The 15,571-nt window shown below is 46.5% G+C and overlaps 1 protein-coding gene across 5 annotated transcripts in view; it reads right to left on the bottom strand.

Annotated features, from left to right (window-relative positions):
* SFXN5 (sideroflexin 5) overlaps nucleotides 1–15,571 on the bottom strand; it is a 116,303-nt gene that overhangs the window by 84,577 nt on the left and 16,155 nt on the right. For all 5 annotated transcript variants that reach the window (XM_067704719.1, XM_067704720.1, XM_067704723.1 and 2 more), the window contains exon 3: nucleotides 7,264–7,341. In XM_067704719.1, coding sequence (XP_067560820.1) covers nucleotides 7,264–7,341 — 78 coding nt within the window. The remainder of the gene's footprint in view (nucleotides 1–7,263; nucleotides 7,342–15,571) is intronic.

The following is a 15,571-nucleotide window of genomic DNA, read 5'->3' as shown; positions in this document are numbered from 1 at the left end:
CTTTTGCTTCCCTTGACTTTTCTTTCCCTGGAGAAATTCTCAAGTAGGATGATGTATAGTAAGGTGGTCAGTGTAGTTTTCATTGAGGTGACTTTGGAGGAAATACCTGAAGGAGGGAGTGAGGCCATGCAGATATCTGGTGGGAGATTATTCTGTCCAGCAGAACAGCCAGTGCAAAGGCCCTGAGGCAGAATGGGCCTCCCCAGCATGTTTGAGGGACATCAAGGAGGCCAGTGTGACTGAAGTGGACTGAATAAGGGAAAGAGTAGTAGGAGACAAAATCAGAGAGGAATTGGGGTGTTGCAGCTTGTGCTAAGGACTGTGGCTTTTACTCTGAGTTTTTACTAGAGCTGTGGTTCTTAACAGGAGGGCAGTTTTTCACCAGGGGCCATCTGGTAATGTCTGGTTGTCATTAATTGGTACCCAGTGGGTAGAAGCCAGGGGTGTTGCCCAATGTCCTACAGTGCACAGGACAGCCCCCACGACAAAGAACCATCCAGCCCCAAATGCCAATCGTGCTGAGGCCGAGAAACCCTGGAGCAGAGAACCGTGTCATGTATATTCTCACAGATCTCTCTGAGTACTATATTGGGAATGAGCAGAGGGGGCCCAGGCAGAATGGGGAGACCACCCAGGAGGCCACCACAATGACCCAGCCAAGAGATGAGTCTACAGCACCCAGTACAACTCCTAGCACATCATACACATGCTTCAGCTGATACTAATCACTTGCCTATTTTGTGCTAACGATAAGGGCCAACCTGTAGCTGCCCCAGAGGGGCTGGGTGCTGGTCAGGACCCCAGAAGTCTCTGGCTAGGGGTCAGGGTAAGAGGGGGATGTCAGCCAAGCTTCTGACAATCCTGCAGATACCCAGAGAAGATTCAGGGTGCAAGTATTTTTAACTCTCCAGTATCTTCTCTTCTATTTTCAGCAAAGCCCAAACACAGCTGACCCCATTTCTGCTCTGCCAGGGGAGGAGACTGGCAGTATCTCTTACATCTCTGCTGCCCTTTCTTGGCGGGCTGCAGGCAGAATCCATCCTACATGGGGCCTCTGAGCAACCAATATGCTATGCTGGGTGCTGCGTGGGCTCGGAGTCAGGTGGGCGGGTTCCCAGCCTCTGGGGAATGTGTAATGAGGGGCCAGAACAGCCGCTCAGAAGCCTACGGTGGCTCCCAGAGACCTGCCCCCCTCACTCCTGACCACCCCAGTCGCTCCCAAGCTGGTTTCCTTATCGGCAATTACCCCTCCCCATCTACCTGGCACAGAATGATCCGATCACAGTTCCACTGTCCTGCATCTCCCTTGCTGCAGTACAACACAGCCATGCTGGCTGGGTTTCAAAAACTCTCTGGGTTTCAAAAACTTTCACAACCTGGCCCGAAACTTCCCAGCTTCCTCTCTCAACTTCTCTCCCTCTCTCTCTCTTTCTCTCATCACGCTCTCTCTCTCTTCACTCTACTTCTCGGCCTTTGTCTGTGACTTACGGGGACGTCCGTCCCAGGCCTTGGGTCTCTCCCTACATTCTACATCCAACCGCTTGCGTTCCCCTGCACGAAGCCCTTCCTCAGCACCTACGTTCTCAGGAGTCTCTCACCACTGAACTCCTTCTACCGTAGCGTAACTCCAAACTGCCTCGCCACCAGCCTACCTCCAGGCGCCTGCTTACCTGTGCACCTGCGCGGGAGCTAGCTGCGTGAGGGCAGGAACCTGCCCCGCGCCCATCTGCCGCAGCGCCTTTCACGTACCGGGTGCCCCGCAGATGCCCATGACCTGGCCTGGCAGGGTTAACCGCACAGTGTGACTAGGGCTGCGAGACATGCACACACACCAAGCTCCTCTGACAGCACCCTTACCCCCCCCCGACTCACTCTGCCCCGTGTTAGCATACACATTCCACTCCAGAGTATCACCTTCCCTTCCAAATCCACCTTCAGATAGTGGGTGAGAGATGGGCGTTGGATCTTCCAGGCCTAGCGTTCCTGTCACACCACATACTAGTTATGTGACCTGAGGTAAGTAATATAATCTCTCTGAGCCTCCCTTTTCTTACCTTTAAAATGGGGTTAATATAGGCATCTACCAAACAGCGTTTCTGTGAAGATTAATTGAGTTAGTACTTGTAAAGTGCAAATATTAACACGGCTCCTGGCCCTTGGTGAGCTCACAGTGAGTGGTGCCTCATTACCATGGGGGAGCGTTCCATATTGAACCCCACCCATCTCCATCCACGTCAAACCATTCCAGCAAGGTCCTGGCATATAAAATGCACACAGCACAGCAAACATCCAGAAACTTAGCTGCCCGGGCTTACGTTTTTGCTCCCATCTATGGCTTTGTTGTTTAACTGATAGCTGCAGTCCTTATTAGGGTTCCTAGCCCATCAAATTTCTACCTGTCAAGCCCAAAGAGTAAATTATACTTATTTTTATTTTATCCTCAGGACTAATTTTTCATCGGTATAGCAACTTTTCAACAAGTTAACAGTCTCTGGAGGAGATATCAGTCACCTGCTAACCAAGGCCATCAGGGGGGAATAAACTATCAATCTGCTTGCACGAACCCCCTGGTGGGATGTTGTAACTGGAGGGCAGGTTAGATAGCAAAATAGTGCATAGGATACCCAGTGGTGCCCATGACATCAGGACAGGCCCACAGGCATCAAGACACAGCCACGGGCTTCTGACTCACACACCTGCAAAAGGACATCAGGGCAGGCACAGAGCCCAGAACACAAAAGGCCACTCTCCACAATGAAGTCAAGAACCATCCCCATCTACCTGGCACAGAATGATCTGATCTGTGCTCTTCAGACAGCACAGGCATGACCCTTGAGCAGGGCCAGCCTGAACCAGGAATGGAGACTTCATGAATTCCCGACCACTGAGGCTTCCCCAGATCCTGAGCTGGTATGTCACCACCCATCCTTTCTTCCTGTGGCTCTGGAAGCCAGAGGGGTTGTGGCTCTGCAGATGAAGCCCAGGGAGGGAAGCACTGTGAGATCTGCAGCAGAGCCCAATCCCAATGCTCTGGGGAGCCAGGAGGGCGGGGGACGGGCAATCTGTTTATTGGGGGACTGAACAGCAGGCTCACACCTAGAGCACTGTGCTACCCAGCCTCCAGATGGACACTGCAGGCATTACCAACGTGAGCCAGAACCGGGAAGTACAGCTAGTGCCAGGGCCCCCCCACCCTCTCCCCTCCTCCCAGCTCCCTGGAGGCACATGGGGGCTTTCAGGATAGAAAACAAAGGAGGCCCAGAAAACAAGACAGGCAGCTTTAAGCTACTGAAGGGAGCAAAGAGGGGAAACATGGCCTCATTCCCCAAACTCTGAAAGCAGGAAGGAGTCCCAAGGGGTGAAGACAGGCTAGAGGGGAGCTTGGGCTGGGAGCAGACACAGGATCAGGAAGGACCCGGAGGCTGGACCACCCCTGACAGGTCCACGAGGAACTGCCACAGTCTGAGGACTACTCTGGCCTAGAGAGGGGCGTGTCAGGTCACACCACCCAGGCTCCTCAGTGCCCACGGCCAGAGGGCAGCACCACGCTCAGGAATGGGGAGATCCCAGCCTGCCCTCCCTGCTGACGGCTGCCCCCAACTCAGCAGGCAACACAGACACCTGAAGATGGACCCTGCCTTACCAGCACTGCAGCAGCTCACGTCACTTCCAGGGCCCCGCACAAGGACATCGGCCAAGGGGCTGCCTCTGTTGGCACCTCTGCCCTCCCTCCACGTTGTGGGCTGCAGTCCAGCACGTTCGCCTGTCCCTTCCTCTGGAGGCCCCATCCTCTCTGTGTCCATGATGTGCTTCCTCGCCTGGACTCCTCCTATCCACCATCTCCTCCTCACCAGACCCTACTCATCCCTCAAGTCTCAGGCTAGAAATCTCTTCCAGACTCCCCTAGTCTGAGCAGGTTACTCCTCCCTCTGCTCTCCCACAGCATCATGTGTTTTCACTGTCATTGCCTAGATTCTGGGGAGTCCACGAGGCAGGACCCTCCTCTAGCTTTTCCCCTCCTCTCTCCCCAGGCCCTAGCACCAACACTGGCCTGTAGGTGCTCCATAAATACATAGTGAAACAAACTGGACTGGGGAGGGCTGACGGCTTAGCTACCCACCCTATGGAACACCCCACCAGGTACTAGTGTGTCATGTGGCAGCACAGGGCCTCAGCTTGGGCTTTGCACCTAAAGGTGCTAGAAGGCAGGGGCGGTGTCTCACAGAGTCACCAACGGAACAGAAGAGAAGACAACAGCAGAGGAGGGACAGCAACATGTTTTGGATGGAGGATGAGTAGAGTTTTAGTAACTGATCCAGCAGAGAGGAGGAAGCCTCCCCTCAATGCCCACAGAAGGCACACTTAAGAAGCTGGGCCATGGGACTTCCCTGGTGGTCCAGTGGTTAAGACTTTACGTTCCAATGCAGGGGGTGGCGGGTTTGATCCCTGGTCGGGGAGCTAAGATCCCACATGCCTCGTGGCCAAAATAACAAAACATAAAAACAGAAGCAATATTGTAACAAATTCAATAAAGACTTTAAAAATGGTCCACATCAAAAAAAAAAATCTTAAAATAAAAAGAAGCCAGGCCACCACCCCCAGGGCACCAGTAAAGTTCAGGACTTGGAGGGACCAAGAACCCCAGGAACAAAGAGTTAATCATAGGGCTAAACACAGGGATTTGGTTGAAAATCTGTATTCAAAGCAGTAGAACCCCTCGGCCTTCCCCACACAGCTAGGTGACTCTTACCGCCCTCACCTGTATCCCCCAGACAATGGAAGTTTATCAATCTTCTGGAGAAACTGAATCCAAGTGACTCCAGACTTGGGAACACTAGCCCAGTGGAGAGCGGGAGCAGGTGAGGCTAAAAGCAGGGAAATTAATGAAAATCTGCAAAGTGAATATTGGGACTCCAGCCTCCTTCCCCTACTTGGCTTCCAGAATGCAGACCAATGAGAAGATACTGTATTTACAAAACAGGAAGAGGATCCTGTTAAAAAGAACCAAGAAAAGAAACAATCAAATAGCTCTCAGAAATTAAAATTATACTATCTGAAGTTAGAAATTCAATAGACATGTTGAATATAAACTCAAGAAAATTTCCTGTAAAGCCAAGCAGAGGGACAAAGTGAAGGAATAGGAGAGAAAAAAAGGAAAAGAAAATCTGAGTGTTAATCTAAGATGTTGAATATTTGACTAATAGGAATTCCAGAATGAGAAGAAATTATCAAAGAAACAGTACAAGAAAAGTTGCCAGAACTGAGAGATGGGAGTCTTCAGATTGAAAGAGGTCACCAGGAACCCAAAATAATGAATTTTAAAAGAGATGGCATTGTGGAATTTTAGAAATAAACTGTATAGATAAAGAGAAGATCCTAAGCATTCCCAAAGAGAGAAAACAGGTCACTTGCAAAGAATCAGGAATACAATAGCATTGGCTTTTTCAACAGCTAGACCTGAAGCCAGAAGAGCAATGTCTTCAAAATTCTGAAGGAAAATGGTTATCAACCTAAAAATTGGTATTTTCTCCTCAGCCAAACTGTCAGTTAAAGCTGAGTGCAGAATTACAATTACCTTTTTTTCAGATCTAAAAGGATTCAAAATTTTCTTCCCATTTGCCTTTTTTTTCAGGAAGCCACCAGAAGAGGTGTTCCACCAAAATGAAGGTGTATACCAAGAAGAAGGCCTGGAGGGACGTCGTCTCCAGAAATGAAAGTTTCAGAGAAAAATAATGGAACTGAAGGACAGGAGTCTTCAGATTGAAAGGAGGCACTGAAAATATCAAAAGGCTGCTACAGGGTGCAGTAAGAATTTGAGATGGTACAAGGAAAACTATGTTAATGAGAAAAAATGAGGCAATTATTAAATCCAGGTAAAACATAAAGTCGAAAAGGAGAGGAAACATAATCATGTACAACAAAGTTGTAATATTATTCATATAATTGTAATAATGTGAATATTGAATATCCATAAACCCCAAAACTGTGACAACTATTTGGGGAGGGTGATGAGGGTAGGGAAGAGAAATGTGTTTATGGGAGTGAATAATAAGAGAGCTGAACCCTCAACTACCGTAATAGATAATACAAAAGAACTACTTGAGAAATAGCGGTATAGATAAGCATGTTAGTTTGAAATATAGGTTTCTAACTGAAGAAACAGCTAACAGTATTTGCTTCTGGGGAATAGAAATGGGAATTGAGGAGGGATGGGGCAACATACTATTTTTCCTTACAAGTGTTTTAGTACTAGTTGACTTTTTGAACTATGCACATAGATTACTTTGAAAAAAACTGTGAAATTAATTTTTAATAGATTTTAAAATAAAGCTTATGAACGAAAAGAAAAACTTCAGCACATCAACCATCTGTCTCTACAGTCACTAGAGCTCTAGAGCTGCGCTCTAAACTACATCTCCCTACCCTTCCCCCAAACTAAACAAAACCATCAACATTTCAACTAGTTCTAATTCAAGTTCCTACAGGATATAAAAAAATGAAATTGGGCTTCCCTGGTGGCTCAGTGGTTGGGAGTCCGCCTACCGATGCAGGGGACATGGGTTCAAGCCCTGGTCCGGGAAGATCCCACGTGCCGTGGAGCAGCTAAGCCTGTGCACCACAACTACTGAGCCCGCGTGCCTGGAGTCCATGCTCTGCAACAAGAGAAGCCACCGCAATGAGAGGCCAGTGCACCGCAGCGAAGAGTAGGCCCCGCTCGCCACAACTAGATAAAGCCCGTGTGCAGCAAGGAAGATGCAACGCAGCCAAAAATAAATAAATAAAATAAATAAATTTTTTAAAAAAATGAAATTACAGTGTTTTAGCCTCATCCCCACCATCCTCCCCCATATTTCCCACCCTCAATCTGAACTTTTGGGTAGTGGTATGCTGGTAAATGTTTAATACTTGATTCTTTGAGAAAAAAGTCCTGATTTATAGTATTTGCCAATTTCCATGGTGTAAATTCTCCTATTGTGGATGATTTCAAGCCATCACTGTGATGTCACTGAATGTGGAATTGGGAAAAGATGCACACGTTAGCTCCAGCAAACTACTGCCTTAGGCCTCTCTAGCCTTATCAGCCTCCCTACCAGACCCAGGTTACAGGAGAGACTTGAATATCCCTTCCAAAAAGCCAGAAGTCCACAAGGGATGTAGCAGCAGTAGAAGTGGATTCTGAAGGGAAGAGAAGTGGTTCTGGCTGCAGGGAGGGGGTGGTGAATTTGCCACCTTCCTTTCCCTCCCCACCTCTAGCAGAGTTACCTGCTCATTAGTAACTCCCGGACGCAGGGTCCCATGCTTGTAGTCTTCCAGCAGCTGCACAGCCTCTCTGAGACGTCTCTGCAGGCAAAGAAAAGGGACATTGAGGGACACACATCCAGGGCTCCGGCAACCCTCTCCTTGAAGGGGTGCATCAGTACTGATCAAGCACTGACTATATTTACAGTGTACAAGGCCTGCCCTCCAGTTCGTGGGACTCACGCAAAACATTAAAGAAGGCTACAGCCTAAATGTCCTTTCATAGGGAAATGGCTAAATGGCAGTGGCATAATAATACTATGGAACATTATTCAGCAGTTTAAAAGTAAAGTAGATCTACATGGCCATATCTCCAAGATATTTTTTTAAGTGAGAAAGCAAGTTGCAGAGTTGTATGATGCCGTTCGTTGTACCAAACAAACAAAACACACCCACATAGAAAATAATATTTCCTACGAGAGTATTTATGTAAGAAGATGCATCAGAAATGCTCTAGAAGGAGACCCACCAAACTGGTGACAGGGGTTACCTCGGGGTAGGAGGAAAGGGCTCAAACTTGGCAGGCGGTGTCGGGAGGAACTCTAATCTTAATTGTAATATTCAATGTTTTTATAAAGAGAACATATTTATGAAATACTTATATAATTTCTTCCCAACATTTAAAAACACTAGCAGAGATTTACATACTAAAATACATATGGCCACAGTAACTGATGGGGAAAGAAAAAAATAAAAGGATGGAATTGTTATGATTTTTAAAACCTTAAAAGCTAAAGAGACAGCAACAGTGAGAGAAGGCAGCCCTTATGACTTGTATAAGAATATTCATAGTGACACTCTTCAAACAGCCCCAAACTGCAAACCATTCAAATGTCAGTAATAGATTAGATAAGTAAACTGTGGTATATGCACACAATGAAATATTATACCTCATTTAAAAAAGCAAACTATAAATATATGTTATAATGTGGATGAATCTTCCCCAGATTGGCACCCCAATATCTCTCATCCCCCATGTTCTTCTAGAACTTTCCCACATGCCCCATCCAGAGGTACAGTCTATGTCCCCTCCCCTTGATCCTGAGCAGGCCTTTATGACTGCCTCAACAATAGAGTATAGCCAAGGTGAGGCTATGTGACCTCTGAGGCTAGGTATGCAAGGCTAAAAATGCCTTGCACTTCCACCTTGTTCTCTTGGGATGCTCACTCTCTTGGAACTCAGCCATCATAGTGTAAGGAAGCCCAAGCAGGCTACTGAGAGACCCATGTGGATAAGAACTGAGGGCCTGGGGGCTCCAGTTAAGCCACCAGCTAATGGTCAGCACCAACTTGCCTGCCATGAAAGTGAGCCAGTTGAAATGGACCTTCCCCAGTCAAGCTGCCCTAGCCGAAGCTGCATGGAGCAGAGAAAAACCATCCCCTCTAAGCCCTGCCCAAACGAAGATCAGTGAGCAAAAGAATTGCTTTTTGTTGTTTCAAGCCACTAAATTTTGGGGTGATTTGCTACATAATAATAGAAGGCTGATACACATAATGATAAGTAAAAGAAGGCAAACACAGAAAAGTATATATAAAATTCATGGGACTTCCCTGGTGGTCCAGTGGGTAAGACTCCACGCTCCCAGTGCAGGGGGCCAGGGTTCGATCCCTGGTTGGTGAACTAGATCCCACACGCATGCCACAACGCAACTAAAGATCCTGCATGCCGCAACTAAACATGCCACTATGAAGATCCCACGTGCCGCAACTAAGACCCAGAGCAGCCTAAATAAATAAAGTATATATAAAATTCAAAAACAGGCAAAATGCACCTATGGTGGTAGAGGTCACTACAGTGTTACCTTGGGGCAGGGCGGGGGGGGTGGTGGTACTGACTTGGAAAGGGCATGAGGGAACCCTCTGGAATAATGGAAATGTTCAATGTCTTGATCTGACTGGTGGTTACATGGTATAAACATGTCAAAATCCATTAGGCCATACACTTAAGATTTGTGCATTTTCCTGTATGTATGTTATACCTCAAAAAATCAGCAATAAACAGTGACAACAGTGAGAGAAGGCAGCCTATGTCAAGGTCGGATGAGGAACCCAGGCAACAGGGATGCTCATCGTGGGGGAAGAAACCCAGGGAAGCCACCGTGTTCCCCTTTGACCAAGGGACAAACCTGGCTAAGGACGGGAGTACAGAGAGACCTCAACAGAAGCCCCTGGTCTAAAGGCAGCATGCAGCCCCAGGGAGGGCACCCCGTGCGGCATTTGCTGAGCAGGCTGACAGTGGTCACATAGGATGGGAAATGAACAGCCACCTCCTGTACTGAAACAGCAGGACTAACTGCCAGCCCAGACAAGCCAGCCGGGCTGTCAGGGGGCCAGGAAAATGTCTCACTTGGGTGTAGCCTGACTGCTAGAAAGCACTGCCTCTCCCCTTTCAAATATATGCATCTCAATCCCTGAATTCCAGAGTCCTTTCCCAGAATCTGTTTGTTTCCAAAGTACAGATAGCTTTGTGTTTTTTGTTTTTGTTTTGCCAGTTATACTAGTAATCCATGCTGTTTAGAGAAAATGGCAGAAAAATTGAAAGCACACAAAAAAATTTTAATCACCTGTAAACATACCACTTGCAAAGTGATGATTTTCCTTCTAGACTTAATACATTTGTTTTTCATGTTGATGGTTGGTTTTAACTTGCTTAAGGTCACACGGAAAGTGAGCGGTTTAGTATTCGAGCCCAGAGTTTAGTCAGACCCTTGCTGTCCCTGCAACCCCCCAAAACTTCCTAGTGATGCGGCCAGCTCCCCACCCCAAGCCTGCTTCCTCCCAGCCTCAGCCTCTGCCCCGACAATGAATGCTCTACTTTCCACCCTGAATGGTGAATGGCCCCGCTTTCTCATTATTTTCCCACTCCAGGGATTCTCCCGAGTTCCTCTAAGAACCTGGCCAGATTCCATCTCATTTGACATGGTCATCAAAGGGAGGCCTCTTGTCTCAGGAGTAAGTTGCAAAGAGCCCTGATCTTGGCATGCACTGAGAAAGAACCAAATCCAAAGTTTCTCAGGACAAGTCTGTGAATGCACGACTGGGGAAAGCTAGAATGTGCTTTTCTGCCTCTGGGCCTTGCTAAGCCTCAGCTTGGCCCCCCAGGTCAGAGGCTGAGGGGTCGGGGCTCCTAGCACCTCTGTGGGACAGGCAAGGCCCCAGGCCACTTGTCTTGAGAGGTCCCTGAGGGCTGGCTGTCCTGGGAGCTGGACTCCTCACAGCAGAGAAGGGGATGGTTTTCAGGGAGACTTGAGGGATAGGTTTGCTTTAAACCCTCCTCCCACCCCAGTGCATTGTGACGCTCGAGAGGGATGGGGAAAGCTGGGGGTCAATGGCAGGGTGAACTTTGTAGGAGGTCTTTTCAACCAGGAACAAACAGGCAGCTAGGCCCTCAATGCAAAGATGGTGAGGGGCCCAGCTGGCTTGGAGACAAGGCTGCAGGCCCTTCTCTGGAGCCCTGGGCTGGGGGAGGGACGGCCCAATGTTGCTTCCCAGACTCCATCACCAGACTGCCAGAAAGTGTCACAGCACGTGTATTTGATGGGGCATGGTCTCCGGAAACTCCCTCAGGAAACAGGCACCTGGGAGGTCTGTTTCAGGGCAGAGAATTCGAACAGAGGTCCCACCCCAAGGCCCCGAGGGGAAGAAGGAAGCAAAAGGGCAGGCATGGAGTGTTAGGGTGGTGGCAGAGAGGCAGGAGACCCTACCGGACAGGAATGGGGATGGTGGGACACAGGAAGGAAAGGCACAAAAAAGAAAGATGAGGTAAGTCATCAGAAGCAAAGCTAATCTTTTTTTGAGGGAAGGGGGTACCCTGTAGCCCATGCCCAAGCTAAATGCAGACTGAGTATAATCCATGCTTGTCTAGGGAGGATGCCAAAATGATTTGAATATTTATTATAATATTTAATATGTTAAAATATAGGATGGGAGTGACAGCACCTGGTCAGGATGTGAGGAACACCCAGAAACATTTCACCCCCACTTCTGATAAAGGACCCACCCACTCCCCAGGTGGTACCTGCAGGTTCCCACCTCCTGATCTTGCCCACACTGTTCCCACCACCACCCATCCCCATCCCCAACCATCCTTCAAGGCTCAGGGCCATCTTCTCCAGGAATCTTCTAGAAATGTTCTCTCCGTCCTCTGAACAGCCAGAGAGCATTTGGTTTGTACCTCTCTGAGGTCCCCGACCACTTACCAGCATGTGCCCATGTTATCTGTCAGAGACTGCAAGGTGCAGGGAGCAAGGGACTGGTTTTAGGTATCTTTGCAGAACTGCAGGACACACCTACCCCAGCCCATCACCAACACAGGGCCACACATAATGAGCATTTAACAAAAATGAATGACTGAGCCAGTTGGCGGGGAGAAGTGAAGGGTATGGTCAGGGTTAGGGATCCAGGTTCCAAAGCAGCAGGCCAGAGTCCGTCAGTGATGATGCTGGTTTTACAGAATCCTGGGATTCCAAGAGGCCATGCATGCCCAGTTCACACAGGATGTGAATGAGAATACCCCTGTGTGTGAATATTACAGAACCACGTAGGCATTCCTTTCTCTGAGACATTTGGGGCCCGAGCGGGAAGGGCATTTTGGCACCCAGGGTCACAGAGTGGGTGGGTGGCACCTAGGAACACCAAGTCCCCTCAATCCCAGCTCTGGGCCATTTCTATGAGACATGAACAGAGAAGAGCCTTCTGTCCTCATGACAGTCGGTAACTGAGAGGGGTGGTCTCCCACAGAAACCACAGCAACGCCTGCATCCTGAAAAGCTGATGCCTACTGGGGCCAGGCACCCCGGATAAGAAAGGGAAGGAGAAATTGCACACAGAGAAATTGCAGAGCATGTTTAGCGAAAGTGGTGCAATTGAAACATGGGCATTTCAGGCAGTCAAAAGTTTGGGAGTCTCAAAGCTTGCAGAACTTTAAAAAAAAGGGGGGGGGGAGGGACGGAGGAAGGAAGGAAGGGGAGTGTCAGGGGAGAATGAATTGGCAGCGGGGGCGGGGGGCGGGGCCTGCAGATTACCTCCCGTCCTGCCCTGATCGCTGAGTATTTGATTGCTCTCACCTGGGCCAGTCTTGCACCTGACAAGGGCGGGGCCGCGCATGCTTACCTTGTCTGCAACCACAGCTTAAACCATTTCTTTGTGGCTCCCAAGCAGTGGGATTTGGGGGCCAAAGCCAATAATTTCTGTGCAGGCAGAGTCTCAAGCCCTTCTCTCTTCTTCCCTCCCAGCGGTCCGGGGACCCACGGGGTTATCTGTGCTGAGATTGGTTCTTGGCTCACGCCAACCATGAGCTACCCTCTGGGAGGCCCAAGGGAAGGGGAAACCAGGGACACATGGGGAGAGCTCTGTTTCCCTGTGGCAGACCTCTGATCACCTTCAGGACACCGATGTGAGGTAAACCCATATAATTCTGGCAGTGTAACAGGTGGTACAGACGTTTAGAAAATAAATCTGTCCAGCTACCCCAAGAACTATAAAAACAATCATGGTCTCCAGCCTGGATACCCTACCCTTGGGAATTTTTTTCTAAAAAATAAATTTAGCAGAAATGAAAAATGATTTGCCGGAGACTATTTTTTGCAGGAAAGCAAAAATGGTAGGAAACAACCTACCTGTTAGACCTAAAAGTCTAACAGGGATGGTTATTTATACTATAAGACATGATCTCCCAAAATTATAAAGGCCTGGAAATTGATGATAAAAGCAAATAAAAAGTCTGTGTTCAATGTAATAAGTATGCCAAAAACGGATACAGATGGGCAAAAACCTGAAGTGTATAAGGGTACTGACATTTGGAAATTTTTAAATTAAAAATTCCATTAAAAATTTTAAAATTAGACTATCTGATGCTGTCTAGAATGCATTTAAGTGGACATCCTTACTTACTGCTACTGAGAGCATAAACTGATATAATCTCGGTACAGGTTGGTACAATTTACAGGGCAATTTGGTAATATATATCAAAAGCCTTAAAATGCCTTTCATTCAGAAATTCTACTTTCAGGAATTTATCCAAAGGAAGTAAAGAGAAATATGGGGAGATTTACGTACAAAGGATATTTATTGCAATATTATTTACAATGGCAAAAGACTTGAAGCTACCCAAATGGTCAATTGAGAAAATGATTAAGTTAGAGAATAGCCACATGATGGATTACTATACAGTTATTAAACACATTTTGAAACAACATTTGATGACAAGGAAAAATGCTCATGATATGCTACATGGAAAAAACCAATATATACCATGTACACATATATCACATACGATTTTAAATATATATATATTTATGTATGTATACATATATATACGTAATACACACAAAAATCTTCCTTGACTCATGATGGGGTTCATCCCGAGAAATCCACTATAAGTGAAAATATCATCTCGAACCTGTGCCCCCTGCAGTGGAAGCACGGAGTCCTAACCACTGGATCACCAGGGAATTCCTGAAAATATCATATCTGAAGTTGAAAAAGCATTTAATACATCTAGCCCACCGAACATCATAGCTTAGCCTGGCCCACCTTACACATGCTCAGAACACTTACATTAGCCTACAGTTGGGAAAAATCATCTAACACAGAGGCTATTGTATAATGAAATGTTGAATATCTCATGTAATTCATTGAATACTGTAATAAAAGTGAAAAACAGAATGGTTGTGTGGGTACAGAATGGTTCTAAGTGTATCGGTGGTTTCGCCTTGTGATCACGTGGCTGACTGGGACCTGTGGCTTCCATGGCCCAACAACATGAGAGAGTATTGTACCCACTAGCCCAGGATATGATCAAAATTCACAATTCGAAGTATGATTTCTACTGAATGTGTATCGCTTTCATACCATCATAAAGTCCATCTTAAGTTGGGGACTGTCTGTACAGAGATAGAGTGAGATATAGATACATATATATCTATATCTATATACACATTATACAAACCATCCTAATTTTGTACATATACATATACCAGAATGTTAATTGTGATTATTTCTTGCAGGTGAGATACTGAGCAGTTTTTATTTTCTTCTTTAGACTTTAATATTTAGAGATTACTACCCACATCACATCAAGAGGCCCACAATATCAGCTGTTTTCATGGTTAGTGATGCTGCCTCGTAACCTGGTTAAAGGGGTGTCCTCCAAGCTCTCCACTGCAGAGGTACCTTTTCCCCTTAGTAATTGCTAAATAATATTTGGAGGTGATACTTACCTGAAAGCATAAGAATATCCTGTTTCCCAACAACTTTTACTCATGAAAATAGCATCCACTAATGATCCTTGTCAAAATCAGTTATTTCGTTGAGGATTACACAATGTTTATTTCCTTCTACATTTATTAGCTGACATTCTTCTGTGAATATGAGCTTCCCTCTTACACAGTTTTAATTTTACTATGGACTCATGGATTCTTCTTATTATTATTCAATGTATTATAATCCATTGTTTCTTTTTCTTAATGTTCGAATTGTCCCAAATGTGGCTAGTGGGATGCAGCCACTTCCTGTTCCTGTGTCTCCATCAGTCTATGAACAATTTCTTACTTTCTGCAGCAAGTCTCTTTGCCTTGGGTGTGGATTTGGCCATCTCTCCAAGAAGCCCTGGGTCCTTTTTGTAAGTAATGGTATTTAGAAACCAAGATCTGAGTGCTAAGTGTGTTCATTGTTACTGGGGTATCATGGACCTTTCAGTGAACAGAGCCAGGAAATTGAGAAATATAAATGTAAGTGTGTGTGTGTGTGTGTGTGTAAATCATACGTTCATATTGATACCTCCAACTCAAATACAACATCACATAGTTTTTGTCTTTTCCCCTACTCCATATTTGTATCTCCCTACTCCCATGGTGAGAACCCTGGTTCCCAACATCAGTATAACGATTTATTCTGTCCTACAATACACCCAAAATAGTTTCAGATTACTACCCCAGTACTAATAATGAGTTGGTGTTATTAACACTGTTTCAGTTGGTTTTCTATGTGCTTCAGAATGATAATCTGCCAACCATTCATTCTCTTAAATAATTATTGAATTCAGAATAGCAAACCCCTTTCATCTTCAGTTCATAATCTAAAGTAACTTAGAGGTCAGCTGGTATAGCCTTGCCCTTAGGGATCTAAATCTAATTCCATGACCTATGTGGAAGGACAAAGCTAGGGCTTCTGCCAGGTCCCGGTGGTTTCCTTCCTCAGGCCCAATCCTGCACACATGGCACCCTGGCAGTAGACTCACAGCCCCTCAAGATCCCTCCAAAGAATTCACTCT

The sequence above is a fragment of the Pseudorca crassidens genome, chromosome 14 (assembly GCF_039906515.1).
Source record: "Pseudorca crassidens isolate mPseCra1 chromosome 14, mPseCra1.hap1, whole genome shotgun sequence".
Lineage (NCBI taxonomy): Eukaryota > Metazoa > Chordata > Mammalia > Artiodactyla > Delphinidae > Pseudorca > Pseudorca crassidens.
This window is presented reverse-complemented; position numbering and strand designations above follow the sequence as displayed.